The sequence below is a fragment of the Oryza brachyantha genome, chromosome 1 (genome assembly GCF_000231095.2).
Source record: "Oryza brachyantha chromosome 1, ObraRS2, whole genome shotgun sequence".
Classification (NCBI taxonomy): domain Eukaryota; kingdom Viridiplantae; phylum Streptophyta; class Magnoliopsida; order Poales; family Poaceae; genus Oryza; species Oryza brachyantha.
This window is the reverse complement of record NC_023163.2, coordinates 4,315,010-4,338,806: the sequence shown is the minus strand read 5'-3', so window position 1 is coordinate 4,338,806 and position 23,797 is coordinate 4,315,010. Positions and strand designations below refer to the sequence as shown.

The 23,797-nt window shown below is 44.9% G+C and overlaps 6 protein-coding genes and 1 non-coding gene across 8 annotated transcripts; 2 read left to right on the top strand and 5 right to left on the bottom strand.

Annotated features, from left to right (window-relative positions):
- On the bottom strand, positions 1-1,376 carry LOC102708376 (peroxidase P7-like). The gene is made up of 3 exons (XM_006643826.2): positions 1,076-1,376; positions 783-974; positions 1-686 (listed from the first exon to the last, which is right to left on the bottom strand). Exons 1-3 carry the CDS (start codon positions 1,325-1,327, stop codon positions 114-116), a joined length of 1,017 nt encoding a protein of 338 aa, XP_006643889.1. The 5' UTR covers positions 1,328-1,376; the 3' UTR covers positions 1-113.
- An 8,533-nt stretch (positions 1,377-9,909) lies between these two features.
- Positions 9,910-13,763, top strand: LOC102708097 (shaggy-related protein kinase GSK1). The gene is made up of 12 exons (XM_040526456.1): positions 9,910-10,179; positions 10,362-10,445; positions 10,957-11,016; positions 11,116-11,388; positions 11,474-11,548; positions 11,633-11,689; positions 11,859-11,999; positions 12,100-12,150; positions 12,226-12,321; positions 12,473-12,556; positions 12,948-13,049; positions 13,199-13,763. The coding sequence occupies exons 1-12, from the start codon at positions 10,090-10,092 to the stop codon at positions 13,289-13,291; spliced, it is 1,206 nt and encodes a 401-aa protein (XP_040382390.1). The 5' UTR covers positions 9,910-10,089; the 3' UTR covers positions 13,292-13,763.
- Positions 13,764-13,880: 117 nt separating this feature from the next.
- Positions 13,881-14,776, bottom strand: LOC121055047 (enoyl-CoA delta isomerase 2, peroxisomal-like). The gene has a single exon (XM_040526460.1). The coding sequence runs from the start codon at positions 14,697-14,699 to the stop codon at positions 13,974-13,976; it is 726 nt and encodes a 241-aa protein (XP_040382394.1). The 5' UTR covers positions 14,700-14,776; the 3' UTR covers positions 13,881-13,973.
- A 1,354-nt stretch (positions 14,777-16,130) lies between these two features.
- LOC102707812 (60S ribosomal protein L11) lies at positions 16,131-18,462 on the bottom strand. Its single transcript, XM_006643824.2, has 5 exons — positions 18,324-18,462; positions 18,093-18,200; positions 17,628-17,670; positions 17,346-17,541; positions 16,131-16,555 (listed from the first exon to the last, which is right to left on the bottom strand). The coding sequence occupies exons 1-5, from the start codon at positions 18,324-18,326 to the stop codon at positions 16,357-16,359; spliced, it is 549 nt and encodes a 182-aa protein (XP_006643887.1). The 5' UTR covers positions 18,327-18,462; the 3' UTR covers positions 16,131-16,356.
- A 106-nt stretch (positions 18,463-18,568) lies between these two features.
- Positions 18,569-18,641, bottom strand: TRNAE-CUC. Its single transcript has one exon. It is a non-coding gene; the product is annotated as a tRNA-Glu (tRNA).
- Positions 18,642-18,751: 110 nt separating this feature from the next.
- On the bottom strand, positions 18,752-20,037 carry LOC102707528. Of its 2 annotated transcripts, none has more exons than XM_040528895.1 (3): positions 19,871-20,037; positions 19,543-19,794; positions 18,752-19,254 (listed from the first exon to the last, which is right to left on the bottom strand). In XM_040528895.1, the coding sequence occupies exons 1-3, from the start codon at positions 19,956-19,958 to the stop codon at positions 19,097-19,099; spliced, it is 498 nt and encodes a 165-aa protein (XP_040384829.1). In that variant the 5' UTR covers positions 19,959-20,037; the 3' UTR covers positions 18,752-19,096. The 2 variants fall into 2 exon arrangements, with proteins under 2 accessions (XP_040384829.1, XP_015695262.1); XM_015839776.2 differs by having other exon boundaries at positions 19,543-19,785.
- Positions 20,038-20,453: 416 nt separating this feature from the next.
- LOC102707251 (pentatricopeptide repeat-containing protein DOT4, chloroplastic) lies at positions 20,454-23,790 on the top strand. The gene has a single exon (XM_006643822.3). The coding sequence runs from the start codon at positions 20,512-20,514 to the stop codon at positions 23,746-23,748; it is 3,237 nt and encodes a 1,078-aa protein (XP_006643885.3). The 5' UTR covers positions 20,454-20,511; the 3' UTR covers positions 23,749-23,790.
- The last annotated feature ends 7 nt before the right edge of the window (positions 23,791-23,797 follow it).

Sequence of the window (23,797 nt, the reverse complement as noted above, 5' to 3'; positions counted from 1 at the left end):
GAGAAAATCCAGTGCAAGAACAGTCTTTCCCGTTTGTTTTTGGTAAAAACAGGATTAATAATAAGTTTATGGCGTTGGCGAAGCGTACATCTAGAATGCATTTTGATCCAGTTTCACGATGAGTTCACTCGCCGGCAGTTGAGCCGGACCTCGCCGTTCTTTCCTGTGAGCGGGCTCAGGTTGCCCAGCCGCACCATCGCGGCGGCGAAGTCCGCCCCGAACGCCGTCGAGTTAGCGGCGTACGCGCGCACGAACGCGTCCGTGGTGCCATTGCCCGCGCCGCTGCCGTAGAGCTCCTGGTCGGAGCGCAGCAGGACGCGGCGGCTGACGAGGTCCTGGTAGTAGGCGTTGTCGAAGGTATTGGGCGCCTGCAGCTCGAGCGGCGCGAGGTTGGCGTCGCCGCCGGTGGTGGGGCACGACTTGGTGCGCAGCTGCGTGGCGAAGGTGGAGTTCACGCCGGTGTCGTTGTAGATGTGCGCGCGGAAGGTGGAGCAGCGCGCCCACCCGACGGTGTGGGCGCCGGACAGCGCGGTGAGGTCGCGCGCGTCGAGGCCCTTGGCGCTGAACATTGACAGGAGCGAGGCGAGGCTCGCGCCGGGAGGCGGCAGGTTTGTGTTCGCCGCGCTCTGGCTCGTCGAGCGCGCGTCGCGCCGCCCCAGCTGCACCGTCCAGTTCGGCCCCCCGAGCTGCACGCATGACGCATCCGCCATTAATGCCAGCATTACCACGAGAGCGTAGCTTCGTTTTGTCTGGGCATGGATACAGGGGAACTAGTAACTGACCAGGTTGACGGCGTCGCGCGCCGCGAGGGCGATGATGTCGGCGCAGGAGACGGTGGCCTTGCAGGAGGCCTCGACCTGCGCCTTGATGGCGTCGATGACCTCGTACCCGCGCACGGAGTTGGCATTCGGCCCCGCGTTCTTCTCCCCCGTGAAGTTGGCCGTGTCGTCCAGCAAGATGGAGGCGTCGCACCCCTACACACACACACACACCACGCAGGCATCAACTCAGCACGCGTCCCTCCCACTACACTGAACAGGACGACGTAAGTTGGCCGAGGCAGGCAAAAGCTTACATTGACGAAGCAGTCGTGGAAGAAGAGGCGGAGGATGGAGGCGCCCATCCGCGCCTCCTTCTGCACCGCCTGCGCCATGCCGCGGCGCACGATGGCCGTCACCCCAGGGCACGTCGCGCTGTAGTACCCCGGCGACAGCTGCGCCTCCACCGCGAGGACGACGCCCGCCGCCGCCGCCAAAGCGACAACGCGCGCCACGACCACGACCATCGTCGTAGCCCCGGACGACGACGACGACCACCCCCACCCCATCGCCAGCAAAAAGAGAGCAAAAGAAAAAGGGAAGCGACCAAACAAACGCTCGGCTCGATCCGCCTCACACCCTCACGTCACGCATCGTACGTATATATGGCTGGCCGCGCGCCGCACCGAAACACCGAGCACGGAAAAGGCCGCCCGGCGCCGCGCGCGTTTCCAGCTACCGCTCGCTGCACCGTCTGCCGTTGTGCCGCGGTCTACAAGGTGACAAAGCTAGGCAACCGGGCTTGCTTTGTCGCGGCCGCGTGCATGCGAGCCCCGAGCCAACGCACGCACGCACCACCACCACCAACCGCGCGGGCTCGCGACGCGATGGGTGAGGGTGAGGTGTGTGGGGGGACACCGCGCGAGCCGGCCGGCGCTGCGCGGCTGCTGATCATGTGAACAGCGTAGTACTACTAGTATAGTAGTATCTCGTCTCGTGGTAGCCCGAGCGTGCACGGCGGTCGAGACCGACACGGCGACACACAGACATGCACGGGCCAATCCAATGGCCACCGGAACGTTGGTACGTGCGTCGCGCGTGCATGGCAGCACTGCAGCAGCTTGGGGGATGGCACCAACCAACAGCGAGCATCGCGGCAGGGCCAGTACGCGCCACTTGCAGCTGTGGCCTGACCATGTCTGGACAACACCGCCGGCACTTCCGAAGCTCCAAGTCGTACTCCAACTCCAAGTGGTAGCTAGACTACTCGTAATTTAGGGTCGATAGGTCGAGGCTCGAACGTAGGAACAGCGTGTAAGTACGAGTAAAGTATACCAAAGTAGAGTCATGTAGCTAGTGTTTGCTACTAATGAGCAGGCCGGCTGGCCGGTGTTGATGGAGACAGGCAAGCTTGTGGATTACGAACTTATCGGTGTCCCCCGGCTTTGTCAAGGCTTCAAGTTCACGGCAGAAACGAAATGGGGATCGATCGATGCGCCATCATCAAACCTCATCCCTCCTTTGCCTTTGATTGAGAAGACGAGCTCTGGTTTTGGCAACGTACGTACACGCGCTCACTACCTAGCATGCCTCGTGTCGGCGGAACAGATCGTGCTCGAGTATGGAATTATGATCATGATGACTTCGCATTCCTGTTCAAGGTTTTTGTGTGGAAATTTAGGTATGTGCGATCCATGGATTACTGTTCTTCTTTGCAGACAAGTCATCTGAAAACATGGTCATTTCTTCAATGTCAAAGTACTACGTCCATCTCAAAAGGTATTCAAGTCACTCAACACGTACCAAAACAAAGGTGTAATCGTTTGGTGGCATATTTATAAACGAAAAATAAGTTACAAATAAAAATTTTATATGTATTATTAGAGATCTAAAATCTAAGGCTAAAAAATGAAGTACGATGGAAAAAAATCCCAAAATCAATTTTAATTTAAGATTAAAAATTTAAAATTTGGCTTATAAGCATAATCAGAACCGAGAAGAGGATGCTGAAAGACAAATGCCAAAAATACAGTTTCCAATATAATTCTCTCTTACTTTCACATGTCCTAATGAATTTATCACCCACTATAACAAACCCGCAAATGCATCTTTGTCCACTGCTTTGTAAACTCCAATGCACTAGGAGGGTAGCTGACTTGGGAAAGTTAATTTGAACAGGCTGCTGATATGAGTATAAAATTTGCGGTCCACGGCTTCTGAGAATTCTGGAAAATGAAATAAGAATTCAGAAGCTGATTTTATGAGCTTTTTTAGATTCTCAGAAGCTGACTACTAAACAATTGCTTCTCAGAATCTAAAGCTCTCAAAACAGGCCCTTAGCCTTTTGCTTGCCTCTTGGTTTAAGATTTAAGATTGGTCTAGAAAAGAAATGAAATTGCATTGTACGGGCATTTCCTTAATATTTTCGTTATAGCCCAGTAGCAGGTTCACTCCTTCCGGCCCATATTTCCCTTCTTTCTCTGGTGGCTCCAGTTGCATGTCGACCTGGACTAAATCCCAAGCTGGACCAGCCCAACACAAGAGCAAGTGTTCTGCTTGAGATGGCATCGCATATGGCTGGACCAGCACGTCATTTACCGGTTATTCCTTTCCCCAATTAATACGTGTGTGCCCTTTGCTACCCATAAATAAAATTTTTTTATAGTGTAATCTAGAATAAATAAAAAGTTAAATGTATTACTCATTCTTTTGCTATAGGGAATATTCACATTAATTATGACTATATTGGCTTGTTTTTCAATACTAAGAAGGTTAAGAGGTAATTGTAAAATTTACAACGGGAGCAGTTTGGGTGGTCGATTTAATACTACCACTTTTTTTTAAAAAAATAACGTTTATAGATAACCTTTTTCAGAAACCATACTCCATACTGGAGTAGTCATAGGTGCTGTTTTTTATTTTTATTTTTTAAGAGATGATGACACATTGAGCCATTTGTACACATCATGTAGGTAATATTCGTGACCAATGGCTCACCAAATTTGAACCTAGCTATAGTCATGTATCGGGACAGGAGTAACTCACTAGAGAATAAAACACACTTCATTCGTTCTACTACGTGTATTAAGCGTCTATAGAGTGTATTAAGAAAACATGTACAAAAATAATTGAAAGAACATCGTAATTGGTTGGGAAGAAAATATATGTAGAGAAAATAAATAAATAATACCTGTGATAAGTTGAGATGAGTGGACGTGGGAAATAACTTTATTTTAGAATAAAGGTAAAATGATACGAATAGTTTCATTTTGAAACGTAGATAGTGCTATACATTTCATGATATAAAAATCCAATATAAGGTTTAAAAGCTTCCCGTAAAGAAACGTATTAAAGTTGAAATTAGCAGAAGATACTCCAATTGTAATACTCTTTTTTCAGTTTTAAGATACGGAGTATAATGTTTTGACTTCTCGTGTTATTTAAAAATTTACGACTAATATTTTTATTGTTACTAGATGTTAAAATATTATTTTATGCATGACTAATTTTTAAGTTTTTATGTAAAATTTTTAAATAAGATTAATAGTTAAATTTTAAATGCAGAAATCGAAAAATAAAATTATCACGAGAAGGAGACTCGGCTTACTCGCTGGCTTTGGATTGGATAATCCTGTACTCCCTATTATTTAAGCCCGATAGATCGACACATCATTATTGAGGTCCCTATTCTGGTCAATGTGAGATGCGACATATAGCCTGTCTTTGTATTTGCCTCTCTACGGCATCCATGGGCCCACCACATGATCCTTGCATCCCTGTTCGATAATAATGGCATCCAGCATGTTAAATCTTGTTCCCGGACATATTCTATTTGGAGAAAGAATAACGGAAAGAAGATGCAGTTCAATCATTCACGCGCACCGATCAATGTGTCCAAAAATTTTGTTCCAGGTAGGCAGGCCTTTTTGCTGTCGCTGCTACTGGTTGCCAAAGTGTTTTTTAAAAAAATCCTCGTAACCTCTCTTGTCTATGCTCCCTGAATCAAGCAAATCCAATCGAATCAATGAAACGGGTAACCTGGTACTTTCAGCGTCTCAGCCTCGAGCTCCAGGATAAAGTTGGCTGATGAGAGACCCGAGATCTGTCAAACTTATTTGGCTATTATTTGAGCTGAATTTTGTCGAGCAAATGCTCTTCTTTTCCCTGAACGAAAAATCGCGTGAAATTTTTTTTGGTGTCACCTTGGTCACATTCCTTGTCTCACGTGACGGTTGGTCAATTCAGATCGAGGAGTAGTAACATCAAGGCATCAGTCCACCGTGCCGTGCGTTCAGATGCACACACAGGCAGGGCTTTTCCGCTTGCTTGCAGTAGAGAGACGAGAGCAGCGGCGGCAGAGACAGAGCGCCGCCCAAGCCAGCGCGAGCTTTGAATGGGGGAGTGAGGGGTGGTCAGGTCAAAACCTATGCGTTTTCCGGTCATCACGTAGCTGCGAGGCTGCGAGCTACTCTAGCTACCCTGCTACCGTCGGCGCGCAAGGAGGGAGACGGGAGATGGTTCGTCGGCCGGCTGGGTTCCGGGTTTTCCGATCGAAAGGTCCAGTTTTCCGGCATGGTTAATTGGTTAAGGCCTTGTTTAGTTAAAAAAAAATTTCTAAAAACATCACATCGAATTTTTGGACATCTAAAAAAATATTAAATATAGATAAATCAAAAAATTAATTGCATGGTTACGGAAAAAATCTTGGGACGAATCTTTTAAGCCTAATTAGTACATGATTAGTCATAAGTGCTACAGTAACCCAATATGTGCTAATGACAGATTAATTAGGCTCAAAAAATTCGTCTCGTGGTTTCTAGGCTAGTCGTGAAATTTGTTTTTTTATTCGTGTCCAAAAACTCCTTCCGATATCCGATCAAACGTTCGATGTGACCCCTTTAGCAAAAATTTTTGCCGACTAAAATGGTGTTTAGATTAAGAAAATTTTGAGAACTAAACAAAGGCCTAAACAACCCCTAATTATAACATGCGTTCTCACGGAAAGACGAGATGGCTAGAGCCCTAGCTAGGACGCTGTGTAGAAACTGGTGCTTGTCAGGGTCCTACTGGAGCTGGAGCACAGGATTCTGGTCCAGTTTTGCAAGAAGCTCGTTTCCCGTCTCCAAGCATATGAGGTTCAGAAGAAATTGTGCCTACATGGAATCCTGGAGACTGTTCAGCAACTAGGGGACTGTTTATCTTTTTACAGCGTATTTAAAAATAAAAAAGAATATATATATATATATATATATATGCTTAGTAATTTAAAGTTAAGATGGGAAAATAAAATCTAATTAAAAAATTAAAATCAACTCTAAATTTTAAGTTAAAAATTTAAATTTTAACTTGTAAAAATAAGCAGAATAAAAAAAGGTATGCTAGTGTTTGTGGCAGTGGTATACAGTAGTATGAAAGTGTTAGAGCAGGTATAATAGCATGTTATAAGAGGAGATGCTATAAGCCAGGTATAAGTATATTTTAAAGAGATAAGAGAGAAGAGAGATGAGCTACTAATTTATAGCCAGCTGTTGCACACGGGCTCCAAGACAAAATGTATATATATGACATGTGGGACCATGTATTGATGTTTTGTAGCTAACTATTGTATGCATTGGCTATTAGATTGACTATAGATGAATTGAAGCCAGTAGTTGACTATACTATTGAACTTGCTCTAAGCCAACTACAAACATATTTTAAAGAGACAAAAGGGAGAGAGAAAAGGAGTGGGGTACTAATTTGTAGCCAGGTGCAGCAAGTACTCTAAATTACGGTGTGTGTACGTCATGTGGGACCATGTATTGATATTTTTATAGGTAACTATTCTATGAATTGACTATTTAATTGGCTATGGATGAATTGGAACTAGTAGAAGTTGCTCTTAGGTGGTGTTTAGTTTGCAAAAAAATTTACAAAAACATCACATTAAGTTTTCGAATACATATTTGAAGTATTAAACGTAGCCTAATTACAAAACAAATTTCAGATTCCGGTTAGAAACCACGAGATAAATTTTTTAGTCTAATTAATTCATCATTAGCACATATTGGTACTGTAGCACGTATGGCTAATCACTTTTTAATTAGGCTCAAAAGATTCGTCTTAAGATTTCTTCCGTAACTGTACAATTAGTTTTTTGTTTTAACTATATTTAATGTTTTATTTAGGTGTCTAAAGATTTGATGTGATGTTTTTGAGAAAAATTTTTGAGAAACTAAACAAGGCCTTAGTGCCCGGATTAGAAGAAGCAAAGGATCAAATTTTTGAGAAACTAAACTGGGTAGGAACCCAGGAGAGAATAAAATTATCCACCGGTGTGAACGACTGAGCTCCAAATTATTCAGCTTTGAACGCATGCATGATTGGACGACGCCCCCGCGAGCAGCACATTTGACTGCCACCGTGGAGTAACAAAAGGAACAGTACCACGCCGATCGATGTCAGTGTATTCGGTACAGTCACCAACTGCTGCCACTTTGACCACGCAAATCTCTAAACTACTGCTACATGAGCGACGCGCCGTGCATTTATCCCCAAGACCAAACCGATGGTCGATGCATGCCAGCAACCGGCAAACAAACCACAAACCTACCCCCCCTGCACATGCTGCGACGACGACGACGGCGGCGATTAGGTCGAGTAGAGACGGCGTCACACATTCTCGTGAACGGCTGCTGCTCTCACTACAGCGAACAGTGGCACGTACGTCTACACGCATCGAGCCTGAGCTGGACGGCACGGCAGGCAGGACCAGTGCATAAAGAAACAACGGCAACGGCAACGGCAACGGTGTTTCGGCACGGCACGCAGCAGTCAAAGCGTGGCGTTGGGGCGGCGAGAGGAGGGTGGTGGTGGTGGCTGGCTGGCAACGGCGGTCGGTGGCGAGAGCGCCACGACGACAGGGTGGAAGGCATGTGGGCGGGGCGCGAGACGGTGGGGGAGGGAGGAGGTGCCCGGTGCCGACGAGGATTTGTTGCAGATGGATGCGCCAATAATTAGAGGAGGGGGAGACGACGACGCTGCTGATGCTAACCGTAATCGGGTTTGCGGGTTACGATGCCGGATGCCCGTCCGTCCGTTTCGTAGCGTTTCCACTGGAAAGAGAGTAAAAAAACGGCGAAATGGCGATAAGGATTAGGGAGAGAGGACGGACGTACAGTACAGTACAGTACAGGCCAGACGGCTTGGCCAGCGTCTCGGTCTCTCGCGTCCGCCGGTTTGACTCGCGCGCACCATTTTGGGTTCAGCCATCGGAGCAGTTTGTCGAGCACCATTTTTAAATGAAAAATAATTGGTAGCTCCTCTCTCCGTTTCATGATATAAGATGTTTAACTTTTTTTAGTCGTAATATTTAACTATTTATTTTATTAAAAATTATAAAAATATTTTGTTTGTGACTCACTTTATTATCAAAAGAATCATTTTTTATATTTATACTAAATGTTTAATAAGACAAATGATCAAACATTGTAAAAAAAATCAAACATTCTATGTTACGAAACAAATAGAGGTAGTACAACTATTCTTTACATCTACAGGGCTACAAAATAAACTAGTTAAACCTCTAAAATTAATTTTAAATTTAAGCTAAAATAAACGAAAAGTAAAAAGATAGGTTCATTTGTAGCTGGCCAGCGCATTAACCTTCCCGGGTCACTTTGGGGGTCGTAGACACGTTTTTTCAACGTTTTAAAAGATCTTAAAATACCCTAAAAAAATCTTAAAATGGACATTGATGCACCTATCTTTTTTATTTTTCATCCAGATGATGTCCATTACGTTCATCTACTGAGACCATTTCAGTCCCATTTTTAGATAAAAGTCCTGCAAGCTTACGTGAGTCAAGACAATCATCATCTGACAGTGACACGAAGAATAAAATGGTGGAAATTTTTGTAATTCAACTCGAAATTTATTTTATGGTACGTCCAGTAAAAAAATGCGACTTTTTTTCCTTAACATTTGCATGAGGATGTTTGTAGTTGCCGTGAACTTGATATTTTTCTTATCTCACCTGCTGGCGAGTCACTGACAACCAGTAAAACTACAGTGACGATGTGTTGACAATTTCCGCATAGCTAAGAAAAAATATCGCCTCTAAATTTATCGATATATCTGTAATGTACTCAACTGAACTTATTTACACCTAACTGAAGTATACAGATGGTATTTTTTATCGTATATCTTCCACCACACTTTCAAAATAAGCAAATAAAAAAAATGTAGTTTCCCAATACTGTATAATCACCTTTAGAGCACAGTCAGAGCATGTTAAACACATCTTTTCACTTTTGCTTATGTTTATAAGATGAAATTTTGAATTTTTAACCTTAAATTTAAAGTTTATTTTGAGCTTTTTAACAGTAATTTTTAGGCTTTCGTTTTAGATCTATAAAAACATGTATATAAGAATTTTATTCACAAATTATTTTTGTTTACAAATATGTCGTCTGACCATACGATCATCCCTTTAGTTTTTATCTAACCGACCCCACGTTAACTTGTCACTATCATTAGGGTAAAAAGGCTATCCATGGAAGCAATTAGAGGGAAAAATAAAAAATTAGCGTCCATCCTTATAAACAACTCTCCAGTGGTTTATTTCGAAGATCAAAATGGTGGGTTTCTATGTCGTCAGAATCCAAATAAAAGCAATAACTGCATATAAATACTAGATAAGTAACTCCTACGGCCTCTAAAAAGCAACAATTACGACCTAACAGCTAAAACTAGAAGTTCAAAAAAACAACCGTTACGACAAAATAGATAAAACTGCATGTTAATAAACAATATTACTAATACGTATCCACGATTGAAACACAAAATTAATATAATCCAAAGACTCGTTACGGCTCTATTCCCGCTCCAACCCCAAAACCTTATCCCCATCCAGAATATAGGGGGCAGAAATTCAAGATTTGTAACTAAATAGGTTTATCTTCCGTACAAATCCTCCAAAATCATCCCACAAGAAAAATCTCAATCCATAAAAGAAAAGAAAAACCCTTGAAAATACCAACACTGAGCAGCAGCACCCAAGTAAAGAAACCATTCCCAGTATTCCAGCAGCAACGGCAGCATTAGCCAGCATCACACCTATCAGTAAACCACTTCCCCATCTGTCCAACAAGCCAAAGCCGGCCACACCACACCACACCCCCGCCCGCAACACCCGCAGCCTTGCTTGCTGCCTCCTCCCTGACCGGTCAAAAGCACACCACCACCACCACCGCGCCCCAAAGCACAGACGCGCAGCCGCAGCAGCAGCAGCAGCCGCCGCCTCGCTCCCTCCCCACAGCTCAGCTCCCCTGCCTCCCTCCCGCCCGGCCGCATGGAGGCGCCGGAGCCCATGGTGCTGGACGCGCCGCTGCAGCCGCCACCAGCGGCGGCGGCGGTGTTACCCGCCGGCATCAGCGAGAAGGTAACGCGGGGGGGGGGGGGGGGGGGGGGCATGTCCGTCCAGATCTGGGGTGTGGGGTTGGATCGGGACTCTGGCTTGGGGCCGATCTGCTGGTTTCGGTGCTCCTTTGGCTAATGCTGGTTTCCGGCGTCTCCGCCGACTGTTGTTTTTGTGGTTGTTGGTGTTGGGTGGAGGTGCTGCAGAAGAAGGAGGAGGGCGCGGGCGACGCCGTCACCGGGCACATCATCTCCACCACCATCGGCGGGAAGAACGGCGAGCCGAAGCGGGTGAGCTTGGGTTGGGGGTGGGGGTTTTGGTTTCGGTTCTTCCTTCTCGTGCACAGTGGAATGTGTTAGTTTTGGCGCCATTCGCCGCGGTTGCTTGCTCATAATCGCTTGGTTCGCTAAGGGATTTGCGATTTCTAGCCATTTCTAAGCTGCTGGTAGTGCCTGACTGATCGAATTAGCTACCACCGTGCTGATTCGTCGAGGGAATTTTTGGGTTTGGGGCTGACCGGATACAATGGGTGTTTTGATTTGTGAACAATTTAGCATTTGACTGATAAGATTACGTAGTTGAATGCTTATCCAATTATTTGAGGGTAATGTACATTTTAGGGAGTATTATTTCCTTTTCTGCTCACTGTTTCGTAGCATGTTTTGTTTTTTGTAGGTAGCAATAAATGCTTCACTTCTAATCTTAGCTTAGTCATGATAAGCTGTGGCTCTGATGCTCACCATACAACCTGAGATATTTTGGTCAATTTCTCATGTGATGTTTTTTTTACCCTTACCGCAGACAATTAGTTATATGGCAGAGCGAGTCGTAGGAACTGGTTCGTTCGGGATTGTCTTCCAGGTACGGTGCTTGGTCTTATGGAAATGCGTAAGCTTATTGTGTGTTTGTACATTACTCGATATGTTTATTGAATCGAACTGATTTGGTTTTCTCATTTAGGCTAAGTGCTTGGAGACAGGGGAAACAGTGGCCATCAAGAAGGTGTTGCAGGACCGACGATACAAGAACCGTGAGCTGCAGCTTATGCGCGCAATGGAACACCCCAATGTCATCACTCTGAAGCACTGCTTCTTCTCAACCACAAGCAGAGATGAGCTGTTCCTGAATCTTGTTATGGAGTACGTCCCTGAGACACTCTACCGTGTGCTCAAGCACTACAGCAATGCTAACCAGCGAATGCCACTTATCTATGTTAAGCTTTACATCTATCAGGTATGTCAACTACCATGTTAACACCTTTGTGATTGTCGCTATGCTTCTCATGGCTTCTCTAAAGATACCTTTGATATGCTTGCAGCTTTTCAGAGGGCTAGCTTATATTCATACTGTTCCAGGAGTTTGCCACAGGGATGTGAAGCCACAAAATGTTTTGGTACGTGCTATGTGACCAAGGCTACACTATTTCTCTTGCTTGGTTGTTTATTTTGAATTGGTCTCTAATTGCTCGCTGATACAGGTTGATCCTCTCACTCATCAAGTTAAGCTATGTGACTTTGGAAGTGCAAAGGTTCTGGTATGTTGATTTCCACCCTCAGGAGTAATTTTTCTCAGCAGTTCAATGTGTTTTCAGATTATTATAGTGGTAGACTAGTCATACTATTTATGTTGTGTATTAATTGACGATTTCTTCATATTGCAATTTTAGCCCATCAATTGACGATTTACTTATGATATTCTGCCAGGTTCCTGGTGAACCCAACATATCATACATCTGCTCTCGCTATTATCGTGCTCCTGAGCTCATATTTGGTGCAACTGAGTATACAACTTCAATCGACATATGGTCAACTGGATGCGTTCTCGCAGAGTTACTTCTTGGTCAGGTTAGTTATCTTTAATGAGGTTCTGCAGCATTTTCAGATTCCTTGATTAGATTATATTATAATGTTATTCTGATTGTCTTCCATAACCTGTATTTGTCAGCCACTGTTTCCTGGAGAGAGTGCTGTTGACCAGTTAGTAGAAATAATCAAGGTATTGCATGATGTTCTGCATGCTGCATTTTATTTTGCTACAAGCATTTTTTGTGTTAACTTGATATTATGTCAGGTTCTTGGTACTCCAACCCGTGAGGAAATACGATGCATGAATCCCAACTACACTGAGTTCAAGTTTCCTCAGATTAAGGCTCATCCTTGGCACAAGGTTGGATCACCTTTATCATATCATTTTACTTGCAGGGCTTTGTAGTCCACTTCCAAACCATTTTCTGCATCATGTTTAAATTTGAAAGTTAAAATGTATCTGCAGCTGCCTGATTGATGCTCATCTGTTCTACTTTCCCTTACCCACTCAGATTTTCCACAAGAGAATGCCTCCTGAAGCCATAGACCTTGCTTCCCGTCTTCTCCAATATTCACCAAGTCTACGCTGTACTGCCGTGAGTTTTCTTTACTTTGCTAAGTTTTAAATAATTTATAAATCTATTGGCTTTACTAAGTGCAAGCCTAATGATAATTTTGTGTCAAGAACAATAAAAGAGGTGTTTCTGTTTAGGTCCCTTGTGGAAGTAGATTGATGGACATCTGGTCCTGCATCATCATTATAAATATCTAGTGGTCCAAAACCAAATGTTGATGTGTTGGCTTGTTAAGACTTGAGTGCAACTTTATACAGTCGCATGTGCTTGTTAAATATAGTTGTTAGTGCTCCACTTGAAAAAGTTGCGGTTAATTGCTTAATGCTTGTGCTTTAGCTGGAAAACAGTATAAGCTTTAAAGCAGCATCCTGTGCATTTTAAACGAACTTAACATTTGCTTGGTTATATGCAGCTTGATGCATGTGCACATCCCTTCTTTGATGAGCTACGGGAGCCAAATGCACGCCTGCCAAATGGTCGTCCATTCCCTCCTTTGTTCAACTTCAAGCATGAAGTAAGCAAATAAAATATTGTTCAAACTCTCACCTTTTATGGACATTTCCAATAAGTAAAGATATTCCATGTCTTCTACTACCCTACAAGGAATCCTCTCACTTGATTTGATTTGCTGTCTTGGATGCTTATCAATGCCATTTTTCGCAGCTGGCCGGTGCTTCTCCAGAGCTCATCCACAGGCTGATACCAGAACACATCAGACGGCAAAATGGCCTCAACTTTGTGCATGCTGGGAGCTAGAAGGACCACCTTAACGCTCAGCATTTTGTTCGTTTATTTTCCATGAGCTGGACATTGCAATCCTAAGATGATTATTCCCTTGTGGTGAACTTGGGAGCTCCATCTGAGATTGCACCATCCACATCCCTTAAAGCCATTTCCGCAAGGACTCGAGCACCAGAGAAGTACAATTATGTAAATTATCTAACCGTGGAGAAAAATGCGTGCTGCTGCTGCCGGTGTTAAGTACGTGACGGGGCATGCTCGGTCGAGTAGTAGGTAAGGTAAGGATATGTAGGCGGTGGAAACTGGAGACATGTTAAGCTAGGCAGTGACCTGCTTCTCTCTCTCTCTTTTTTTTTTCATTTCTTTCATTTTGGTTTCTTGCCATTTTGATCCGTAGCATTGCCCTACAGTAGTGTAGCTGCTCCCTGTTTTGTTTGCTCTTTTCATCATGTAAATGCCAATCCCAATCGCAATTATCCTTCGACCAGTTACATGGTGTACTCAGGCCCTGCCATGATTTGCAGTGTGTTTGGTGATGATAAGTAGCAGTGAATGTGAATGAAAACGTCTCTGCAATTCAGTGCAAGAACACAAGAGTTCATAGCAGTGAATGTGATGATAAGTAGCAGGATTGCATCTCATAATCACGCTCCAATCTTGATAGTACAACGGATGGGTACACGACGCCGGCGTGCGGCTACAGCCGCGGCCGCGGCGGCTCGTCGTCGGCGCCGCCGTCCTTCACCTTGGTCCACAGCGCCGGCCAAATCGCCTTCCTGTTCTCCGCCACGATCTCACCGTCCCAACCTCTCGCCGCGAGCGCCTCCGCCGCCTGGACGGCCGCGGCCACCACGTCGTCGACGCCGCCGTCGACGGCCGCGTCCACGACGCCCCGCCGCAGGGCCTCCGCGGCCGCCATCTTGTCGCCCCGGAGGAGCAGGTCCCTCCTGTTGACGGCGTCGGGGACCTTCTGCCGGATCAGCTCGGCGAAGTAGTCGACGATCTTGATCCCGGCGTCGACCTCGCTCATGTACAGGAACCCGCGGGAGGCGCGCATGACCACCGCGTCGTGGGCCAGCGCGAGCGCGCACCCGGCAGCCGCGGCGTGGCCGGTGACGGCGGCGACGGTGGGCATCGGGAGCGCGAGGAGGTCGGCGACGAGGTCCCGGAACGCGCCGCCCATGGAGGCGTGCAGCTCGAGCGGTGCGGTGCGCGCCCAGGCCAGGTCGAAGCCGTTGGAGAAGTACTTGCCCTCGGCGGCGACGACGAGCGCGCCGGCGCCCGGGGCGGCGCGGACTGCGGCGACGGCGGAGCGGAGAGCGGACAGGAGGGGCGGGCCGAGGCGGTGCTCGCCGGCGCCGGTGAGGGTGATAACGTGGACGCGGCCGCGCTTCTCCACGGCGCACAGGCTCGCCGTGTCCATTTGGGGACGAATGCTGTCGACACCTACACGGCTGGACTCCTTGGTGTTTCCGTCGGCCTTTTGGGCATAAGCTTCGCAGCATCTTCGCTTCGATGTTTAAAACTACAATTGGTACAGGCTATTCTCATTTTCTGTCGGGGTTTTATTCTCACGAAATATTTGATGATATTGCTAAAGTTAATGAAAAGAGATGAGAGAATATGTTTTATCGAGATGAAACTCTGTTATATATTGTTTCTAATGTAACTTCTCTCGTCGCCTTGGAAACACCATAATAAAATAATACACTGCATTACTAAAAAAACGAATTGTCTGGTTTTCGTGTCCATCATCCGTCTTGTTTAATTTTTTTAAAAAAAATTAGAAAAAATTAGTCACACGTAAACTACTATTAATTATTTATCATTTAATAAAAACAAAAATATCCATCGCAAAAAAATTTGAATAAGACCCGGAGTCAAAAATTAAGGTAAAAAGTAAAAAAATAGTTTATTTTAGGACGGATGAAGTAGACGAGTTCAATTATTAATTAAATATCTTGTCACTTGCGTATACTCTTAAAACATCAAAATGAAAACTTTTGACTGGGAATGACCTATTCGTCGATCCAGAGAGTCCAAGTCCCGGTAGCTCATGACTCATTTGCCGGCTAATCGCAGTAGATGATTTTTTAAACAATCTGTAAATAACTACTGCGTCAAGATAACATTAAAATCACAGAAATTTGTAACCAATTCGTTTACGATTGTGTTATACCTGACTCAGGCCGCGTTCGTTCATGGGTTATATAAGTTAACGAAAAACATAATAATAGATTAGTACATAATTAATTAATTATTATTAAAAAAATATAAAATAGACTAATATAATTTTAAAACAACTTTTAAAAAATACAACGTTTAAAAGTTCGGAAAACGGACACGCAGAAAACTATAGGATTAAATTAACTTAAGCCTCTTGCCGAACGCGGCTGATTTCGAAATGGGTAAAAGGCGACGCAAATTGTACCTGGAAAACACCGTGCAAAATCCTCGTCCAATCTCTAACCTTTTCATGAACAGACCACAACTAAAATGTGAAGCCACTTCCAACCGTTTCCTTTATTTTATCAGCATCATCGAGGACGGTGTTTTCAAACCTTTGTACTGTCTGACCTTTTATTTGCGCAAAACCTTTGCCGCAAATATACATATAACACGGTGTTATTTTTCAATGGGATTTTTAGACTTTTTGAATTATTTAATTTAGTAACAGCTATTTGAAGGTATGGACAACAATAGTTGAAAATTTACTTTATAAAGATCATATGAAATTTATATAAGAATTTTACACAAAACAAACTTTTCAGGAGTTTAAAAAACATGCCCTCGTTAATCTATAAGATAATGAGAAAAGAACATGTCCCAAATAGGTTAATGACAGTTATTCCTCTTCTAAGCCATTTTTCTTTCATTTTATCAACAGTGACTTCGTAGCATATGGTCTCTGCCAAGATAGTAAATAGATCTGAGCATTAAGATGAAAGTACATACCACCAAAACTGATCCAACTCAAAGTTGACAAAAATAACAGAGCATCTTTAGTTTTTGAGAAACATACAAATCCATTAACATCCAGATAACTTAATTCTAAATGAGAACTAGGCACTAGTCAATACTTAGGAAGTGTTGGCTTGGGCCTTGTTGAGGATGACACCCTCATACTTGACCTGAAACCACTTCATGGCATCCTCCTTGGTGACCCTGTGCTGGATACCAACACGGGCCTTGCACCTCCGGCGCCGTGCAACACGGTACCCAGCACGCTCAAGAACGACGTAGAAGTCCATACCGTAAATACCAGTAGATGGGTCATACCTGAAAGGCAACAGATGTCAGATTACGTGCATATGCAGAACTTCATTCAATGATTGATTGTACAATGATGATGAACGGTTAGTGCGCAATCAATAAAAAGATGACAATGTGAGACATGCCAGCAGCTCTATGCCCTACATTGAGGAACTACAAACCCTAGAATAATGTGCCTTGACAATAATGTGAATATAATTACTTAACCTGAGATTAGAACACCATATCAAATAATAACAACAAAATAAGATACATTATCTGGAATACACAGGTAATTATTTTGCAACAGTACACAAGAGCATAGACTATCGTTAAAAAGTCTTAAGCAACACTCAACAGTCACTTTGAGTCCAAGAGGCCACCATACTAGACTAGGACTAGACAACCAGTTACTTAAAGCATGAAACAGACACTGAACAAAATTTAGGAGTCAATGCATAGCACCAATTCGTTCTGCCATAAACCAAACTTACGAATGTCAAAAAATGAGTAGCGCTAGCACTTGAGATTTGAAGTGAGGATTTTGATATAGAAATAAAAATTGTTGTACTAAATACATGGATCAAACTGAAACGAAAATATCTATTTCATCTATTACCTATGTCTGAAAATACTTCTATCGTTGTAGTTGGAACTAATAGTATTTTGAGACGGAGATAGTAATAAATTATCTAGGCATGAAGAAAGATAACTGCCTTTTGGCATTGAAAAGGAATGCGACTAAAATATATTCATCAGTTGCAACAAAATGCCCCATGTTGAAATCATACAAGATTGAAGGAATATATAATCTTACTTGATGCCAAGATCAATGTGCTCCTGGATACCAAAACCAAAGCACCCAGTCTCACTGAAGTTCCTCCTCAGCAACTCATACTCCTTCACCTTCAGGCCGCTCTCCAGCAGCTGCATTGCCTTCTCACCTCGCACTGTCACATAGCATGCAATCTTCTCATTACGGCGGATACCGAACGACCGCACAGTGTACCTTGCTGCAATATGACATCACTATTACTCCGAGCACCAGTAATAAAACTACATACCACCGATAAACAACAGGTTAGATTTAAGAATTTACCCTTGGAGAACACAGGTGACTGCCCACTAAGCTGCTCCAGCACCTAGCAAAACAAAAAACATAAATTACATATAATGAATATTAGGAATAACTTAACATGCATAAAAATCAAAGTAACAATGTTTTGAACATTTGAGGCCCAATAAGGCTGGACCAAGCGTTCCCAATCTACAAATTTGATGGATGAGGCATGTCAAAAGTCAAAACAAGCTTCTAATCACAATGGTTTTATGGTAGAAGCATCAGTAGCAAAAGTCTATACACAATCCACGAGCAACAAAAAATTCAGTACAACAGAAACATGGACACTAATCAACCGCGGGGCTAAAAATGGCCTAAACCAAACGCTATCGACCTGCTACTACAATCCGACTCGAGAGCTCACCATTGCACCGAGCCTCTCTCCAACGTCTCCGTATGACACCAAGCTAAATCTGACAGGAGAGAGCAGGCGCATCGTTTTACCTTGGAGGCGCGGGTGAGGCGATCTCCGCTCTCGCCGACGGAGATGTTGAGCACCAGCTTCTGCACCTTGATCTCCCGCATCGGGTTCGACTGCTTCTTCTCCGACGCCTGCGACACAATAATCCAAACCCCCCAAAAAAACCCATCAGAAACACAAGCGCAAGCGCGCGAGAGCGAGCAGACGAACGAATTCGCACAAGAGAAAAAAAAAATAAACGGGTGAGAGCTCACCATGGCGAGATCTGGAAGGCGGCGGGAGCGGCGGAGGTGGTGGGGGTTGAGTGTTGTTGCTGCGAGCGGCGGCGGCGGCGGCGGGCAGGAGCTTTGTAGGAGGCAGGGAGGAAACCCTAAAATTGTAGCGCTGGGTGGGTGTTTGTATCGTGACAATTACAATAGTACCCCCGCTAAATGAGTAGAAATGGAAGGGGCAGTTCCGTAATTTACGTGAAAAAATGGAAATAACAACAATAAAAAAATTCCGTTGCCGGGACTCGAACCCGGGTCTCTCGGGTGAGAGCCGAGTATCCTAACCAGCTAGACTACAACGGAGAACTGTATGATATTGCGTTTATGCATAATACTTTCTTAATCTGATTAACGCAAGCCGTAGAACTTATCTAACAGATATGGGAAGAATCCCAGTTTGTCTGTTTGCTGGATGTTAACTTTGATGAAAGTTGGATTGATGAACCAATTACTTATTACCAACACAATTACACTGTACTCGGTTTAAAATAGCTTCTGCACAATACTACCTGACCTACCAAATCTTATGGTACATTGGGTATGACAAAACAAGAACTCTGACATGTACAATAATCTCCAGTTCTCCGAAGTGAAAGAGGGTATCAGATCTATATACAAAAGACTCAAGAAAACATGTGTTTAGAGAGGCAGAAACGGCTCTTGACCTGCTACTACAATTTTGTCAGGACAGCTAGAATTGTCAGCAAATTGCTGTGATTTGAGTTATTCTTGGTCTGGTCTAGGAGAGGACTTGACAATCACGCACTCTTCAGACGATCGATCAGCTCACTCTTCTTCAGCTTCCAGTAACCTTTCATCCTTCTCGCCCTCGCCAATTCTCTGAGCTGAGCCACCTTCATATCGTTCAAATCTAACCCTTTTGGTTCCCCATCTTCTTGCTCCTCCGAAGCATTACCTATGCCATTCAACAAATACACCCGCGACAAAAGGCAGATGATCATCGGCTGGGATGTCAAGAAACTTGCATTTTATTTTAGATAAAGAAGAAACTTGTATTTGTAGTTTGCTTGATGTGTTTGAAACAGCAGTAATCAGCTGCACTATATGGTTCCATCACAAATTCATGGTGTATGTACTTCAGCTCCTGACAAACAGTCATGGTGAACTTGACGACTTGTATGAATGAATCCTCTTTTTTGATGGAATGAAAGGAGAGAACGCAAAGTTCTAAGTTTTCACATACCATATGACTGCTTCCTCCTCTCAGCCTCTTCGAACGGGTCAGATGACTGCTTCCTCATCCTCCTCGAAGTTCTTGGCGACTCCTTGGCGATTGAGGTCTGGATGCTTTTGAAAAACGCAATGAGCTCTTCTTTGCTACGCTTGTTAACCGTTCTGGGCATGGGAGACCCATTGGCTTCCGATCGAATGCTAGCCAAAGATGAGCATACGAAGCTATGCTGTGGACGACGAATCAGAACCCCATCTGAAAATTCTGCAGCTTAAAAAAGTCCAGTTACTGAACCAGAACACATGAATGCAAATTTCAGAATAGATTGATCCATTGTCACCTCTGGGGAAAGCAAATGATCCCTGAAAGGCGGCCCTTGCAAGATAATTTGGAGAGATCTGGCGATGATGCAAGAGAATTCCTCCCATTTGCTCCCAATTCTTGCTCTAGCTTCCAGACAAGAGAAGAACTCTCTGTCCTCTAATGGAGTCGAGAAATTTTGTTCCTTCTGCTCTCTGCTTCCATCCACTCTCAGCCACATGAAAGAAAATGAGAAGCGATACTGGCCGGGGAAATTTTCATTTATAACCTCGGATTAAAATGTAATTTAGTAGGCATTGTTTTTGGATTCAGAAAACCTACCGAACGGCATGCTGTTCGGACGGTGCGGCATGTTGCAGCAAGAGCGCGTGGAGACAGACGAAGTCTAGACGCTGGCGGATATGTGGATGGCGATCTGTTTTAATTATCCTGTACTGCAGCGGGATTCCATATGGTAGTCGTTCTCTTTGGGATTAGTATAGCACTCTAGGATTTGGGCTGTTGTTATGATGGGTATTTTTTTGTAAATATGAGGGGGGAAATGGCAAAAGAGGCAACCCAATCCGGAAAGCTATCCATTTCAACCGACCCAAGGCGGCGCCAACGCCGCGGCATTTCGCGGCAAAATTTGAACTGCCCCTCCTTCCTCCTGCTCCTCCCATGGCGGCGCCTCCACCACTCGCCTCCGTTTCCAGCCACTTCTGTGCCCCGCCTCCGTGGCCTCCTCCTCTCAAGAGCGGCGGCCGAAGAACAAGGGTTAGGTGCGGCGTCCTCGCGCCGTCCGGTCATGTCATGGAGGCGGCTGCTGCTACTGCAAATCGGGCCCCGAGAGCCGATGTGAACGTGCGGATTGAGAGGTCCTGTCGGGCGGGCGATTTGGCGGAGGCGTTGAGGTTGCTCGGCTCGGATGGGGTCGACGCCCGGAGCTACGGCGCGGTCCTCCAGCTCTGCTCGGAGCTGAGGTCTTTGGAGGCCGGGAAGAGAGCGCATTTCCTGGTTCGTGCATCCGGTGTTGGAGAAGATGGGATGGGCAGTGTTCTCGGACAGAAATTGGTGCTGATGTATGTGAAATGCGGGGATCTGGGGAATGCAAGAAAGGTGTTCGATGAAATGCCTCAAGTGAGCGATGTGCGGGTTTGGACTTCGCTGATGAGTGGTTACGCGAAAGCTGGTGAGTTCCAAGACGGCGTTTCACTCTTTAGGCAGATGCACTGTTCTGGAGTTAGGCCGGATGCACATGCTATTTCGTGTGTCTTAAAGTGCATGGCTAGTTTGGGCAGTATTTCGGATGGCGAGGTAGTTCATGCGTACCTTGAGAAGTTGGGTTTGGGGATTCAATGTGCAGTTGGAAATGCGCTGATAGCACTGTACTCTAGGTGTGGCCACTTGGAGGGTGCACTACAGGTGTTTGATGGGATGCCTCACCGGGATGTCATTTCTTGGAATTCTGTGATTAGTGGGTGCTTTTCGAACGGATGGCATGGTAAGTCTATTGAGCTTTTCGGTAAAATGTGGTCTGAAGGCCTGGAGATCAATCCAGTGGCGATGCTTGGTGTTTTGCCTGCTTGTGCTGAATTAGGATATGATCTTGTTGGAAAGGTGATTCATGGATATTCTGTTAAAACCGGATTACTTTGGGAGTTTGAATCTTTGGAGAACGGAATAGATGAAAATCTGGGATCCAAACTGGTGTTCATGTATGTTAAATGTGGTGAATTGGGTTATGCAAGGAAGGTCTTCGATGCAATGTCATCGAAAAACAATCTACATGCATGGAATCTAATGATGGGTGGGTATGCAAAGCTTGGTAGATTTCAAGAAAGCCTCTCTCTCTTTGAGAAAATGCATGACTGTGGAATTACTCCTGATGGACACACCATTTCTTGCCTTCTAAAGTGCATCACTGGTCTGTCTAGTGTTATGGATGGTTTGGTGGTTCATGGGTATCTTGTGAAGTATGGTTTTGGGGCGCAGTGTGCAGTTTGCAATGCACTGATATCGTTCTATGCAAAATCCAACAGGATTGAAGACGCACTCGTGGTGTTTGATGAAATGCCCCGTCGTGACATCATTTCTTGGAATTCTATAATTGGTGGGTGTGCTTCCAATGGATTATCCCATAAAGCTATTGAGTTGTTTGTAAGAATGTGGTTAGAAGGCCAGGAATTGGACTCTACTACACTGCTAAGTGTTTTGCCGGCTTGTGCACAGTCACACTATTCATTTATAGGAAGAGTGGTTCATGGGTATTCTGTGAAAACTGGATTGATCAGTGAGACATCTCTTGGTAATGCTCTTCTTGATATGTATTCAAATTGCTCAGATTGGCGTAGCACTAATAAGATATTCAGGAACATGGAACAGAAAACTGTGGTGTCATGGACAGCAATGATCACAAGTTATATCAGGGCTGGGCATTTTGACAAAGTGGCTGGACTATTTCAGGAAATGGGATTAGAAGGTATCAGACCAGATGTCTTTGCAATCACCAGTGCTCTTGATGCATTTGCAGGCAATGAATCACTGAAACATGGCAAATCAGTCCATGGATATGCCATCAGAAATGGAATGGAGGAAGTTCTTCCTGTTGCTAATGCGCTGATGGAAATGTATGTGAAATGTGGGTATATGGAAGAGGCAAGGTTTATTTTTGATCATGTCACAAACAAGGATACAATCTCATGGAATACACTTATAGGAGGTTACTCCAGGAACAATCTTGCCAATGAAGCCTTCACTTTGTTCAGAGAAATGCTACTCCAACTCAGCCCTAATGCAGTAACAATGGCTTGCATCCTTCCAGCTGCATCAAGCCTTTCGTCACTTGAGCGAGGCAGGGAGATGCACGCCTATGCAGTACGAAGAGGGTACTTGGAAGATAAGTTTGTAGCCAATACACTCGTGGACATGTATGTCAAGTGTGGTGCATTACTGCTAGCACGGCGTTTGTTCGACAAGTTGACCAACAAGAACCTCATCTCATGGACTATCATGATAGCTGGATATGGTATGCATGGTCGTGGCAGAGATGCAATTGCCCTCTTTGAGCAGATGAAAGGAAATGGCATCCAGCCTGATGCCGGCTCTTTCAGTGCCATTCTTTATGCCTGCAGCCATTCAGGCCTCAGAGATGAGGGATGGCGATTCTTCAATGCGATGCGGAATGAACACAGAATAGAGCCTAAACTGAAGCACTACACCTGCATGGTTGATCTACTAAGCAATACCGGGAACCTGAAGGAAGCTTATGAGTTCATAGAGTCAATGCCGATTGAACCAGATTCAAGCATCTGGGTCTCGTTGCTTCATGGGTGTCGAACCCACAGGGATGTGAAGCTTGCAGAGGAGGTAGCGGAGAGGGTCTTTGAGCTAGAACCTGACAACACAGGGTACTATGTTCTTCTTGCCAACATATATGCTGAGGCAGAGAGATGGGAGGCTGTCAGGAGGCTCAAGAACAAGGTTGGTGGCCGGGGGCTCCGTGAGAACACTGGCTGCAGCTGGATTGAGGCGAGGGGCAAGGCCCATGTCTTCTTCCCGGACAGCCGGAATCACCCACAGGGGACGAGGATTGCAGAGCTTCTGGATGAAGTTGCCAGGAGGATGCAGGAAGAAGGCCATGATCCTAGGAAGAAATATGCTCTGATGGGCGCTGACGATGCTGTCCATGATGAGGCGCTCTGCGGCCACAGCTCGAAGCTCGCCGTCGCATTTGGCGTGCTGAATCTGTCGCAGGGCCGGCCAATCCGTGTGACGAAGAACTCGAGGGTCTGCAGCCATTGCCATGAGGCTGCCAAGTTCATCTCCAAGATGTGTGGTAGAGAGATTATTCTGAGGGATTCAAATAGGTTTCACCATTTTGAAGAAGGTAGGTGTTCTTGCAGAGGTTATTGGTGAGGAAACCATCGCTCGTGTAAGAGCTGTTCATTACCCAGGTGTAGTTTAC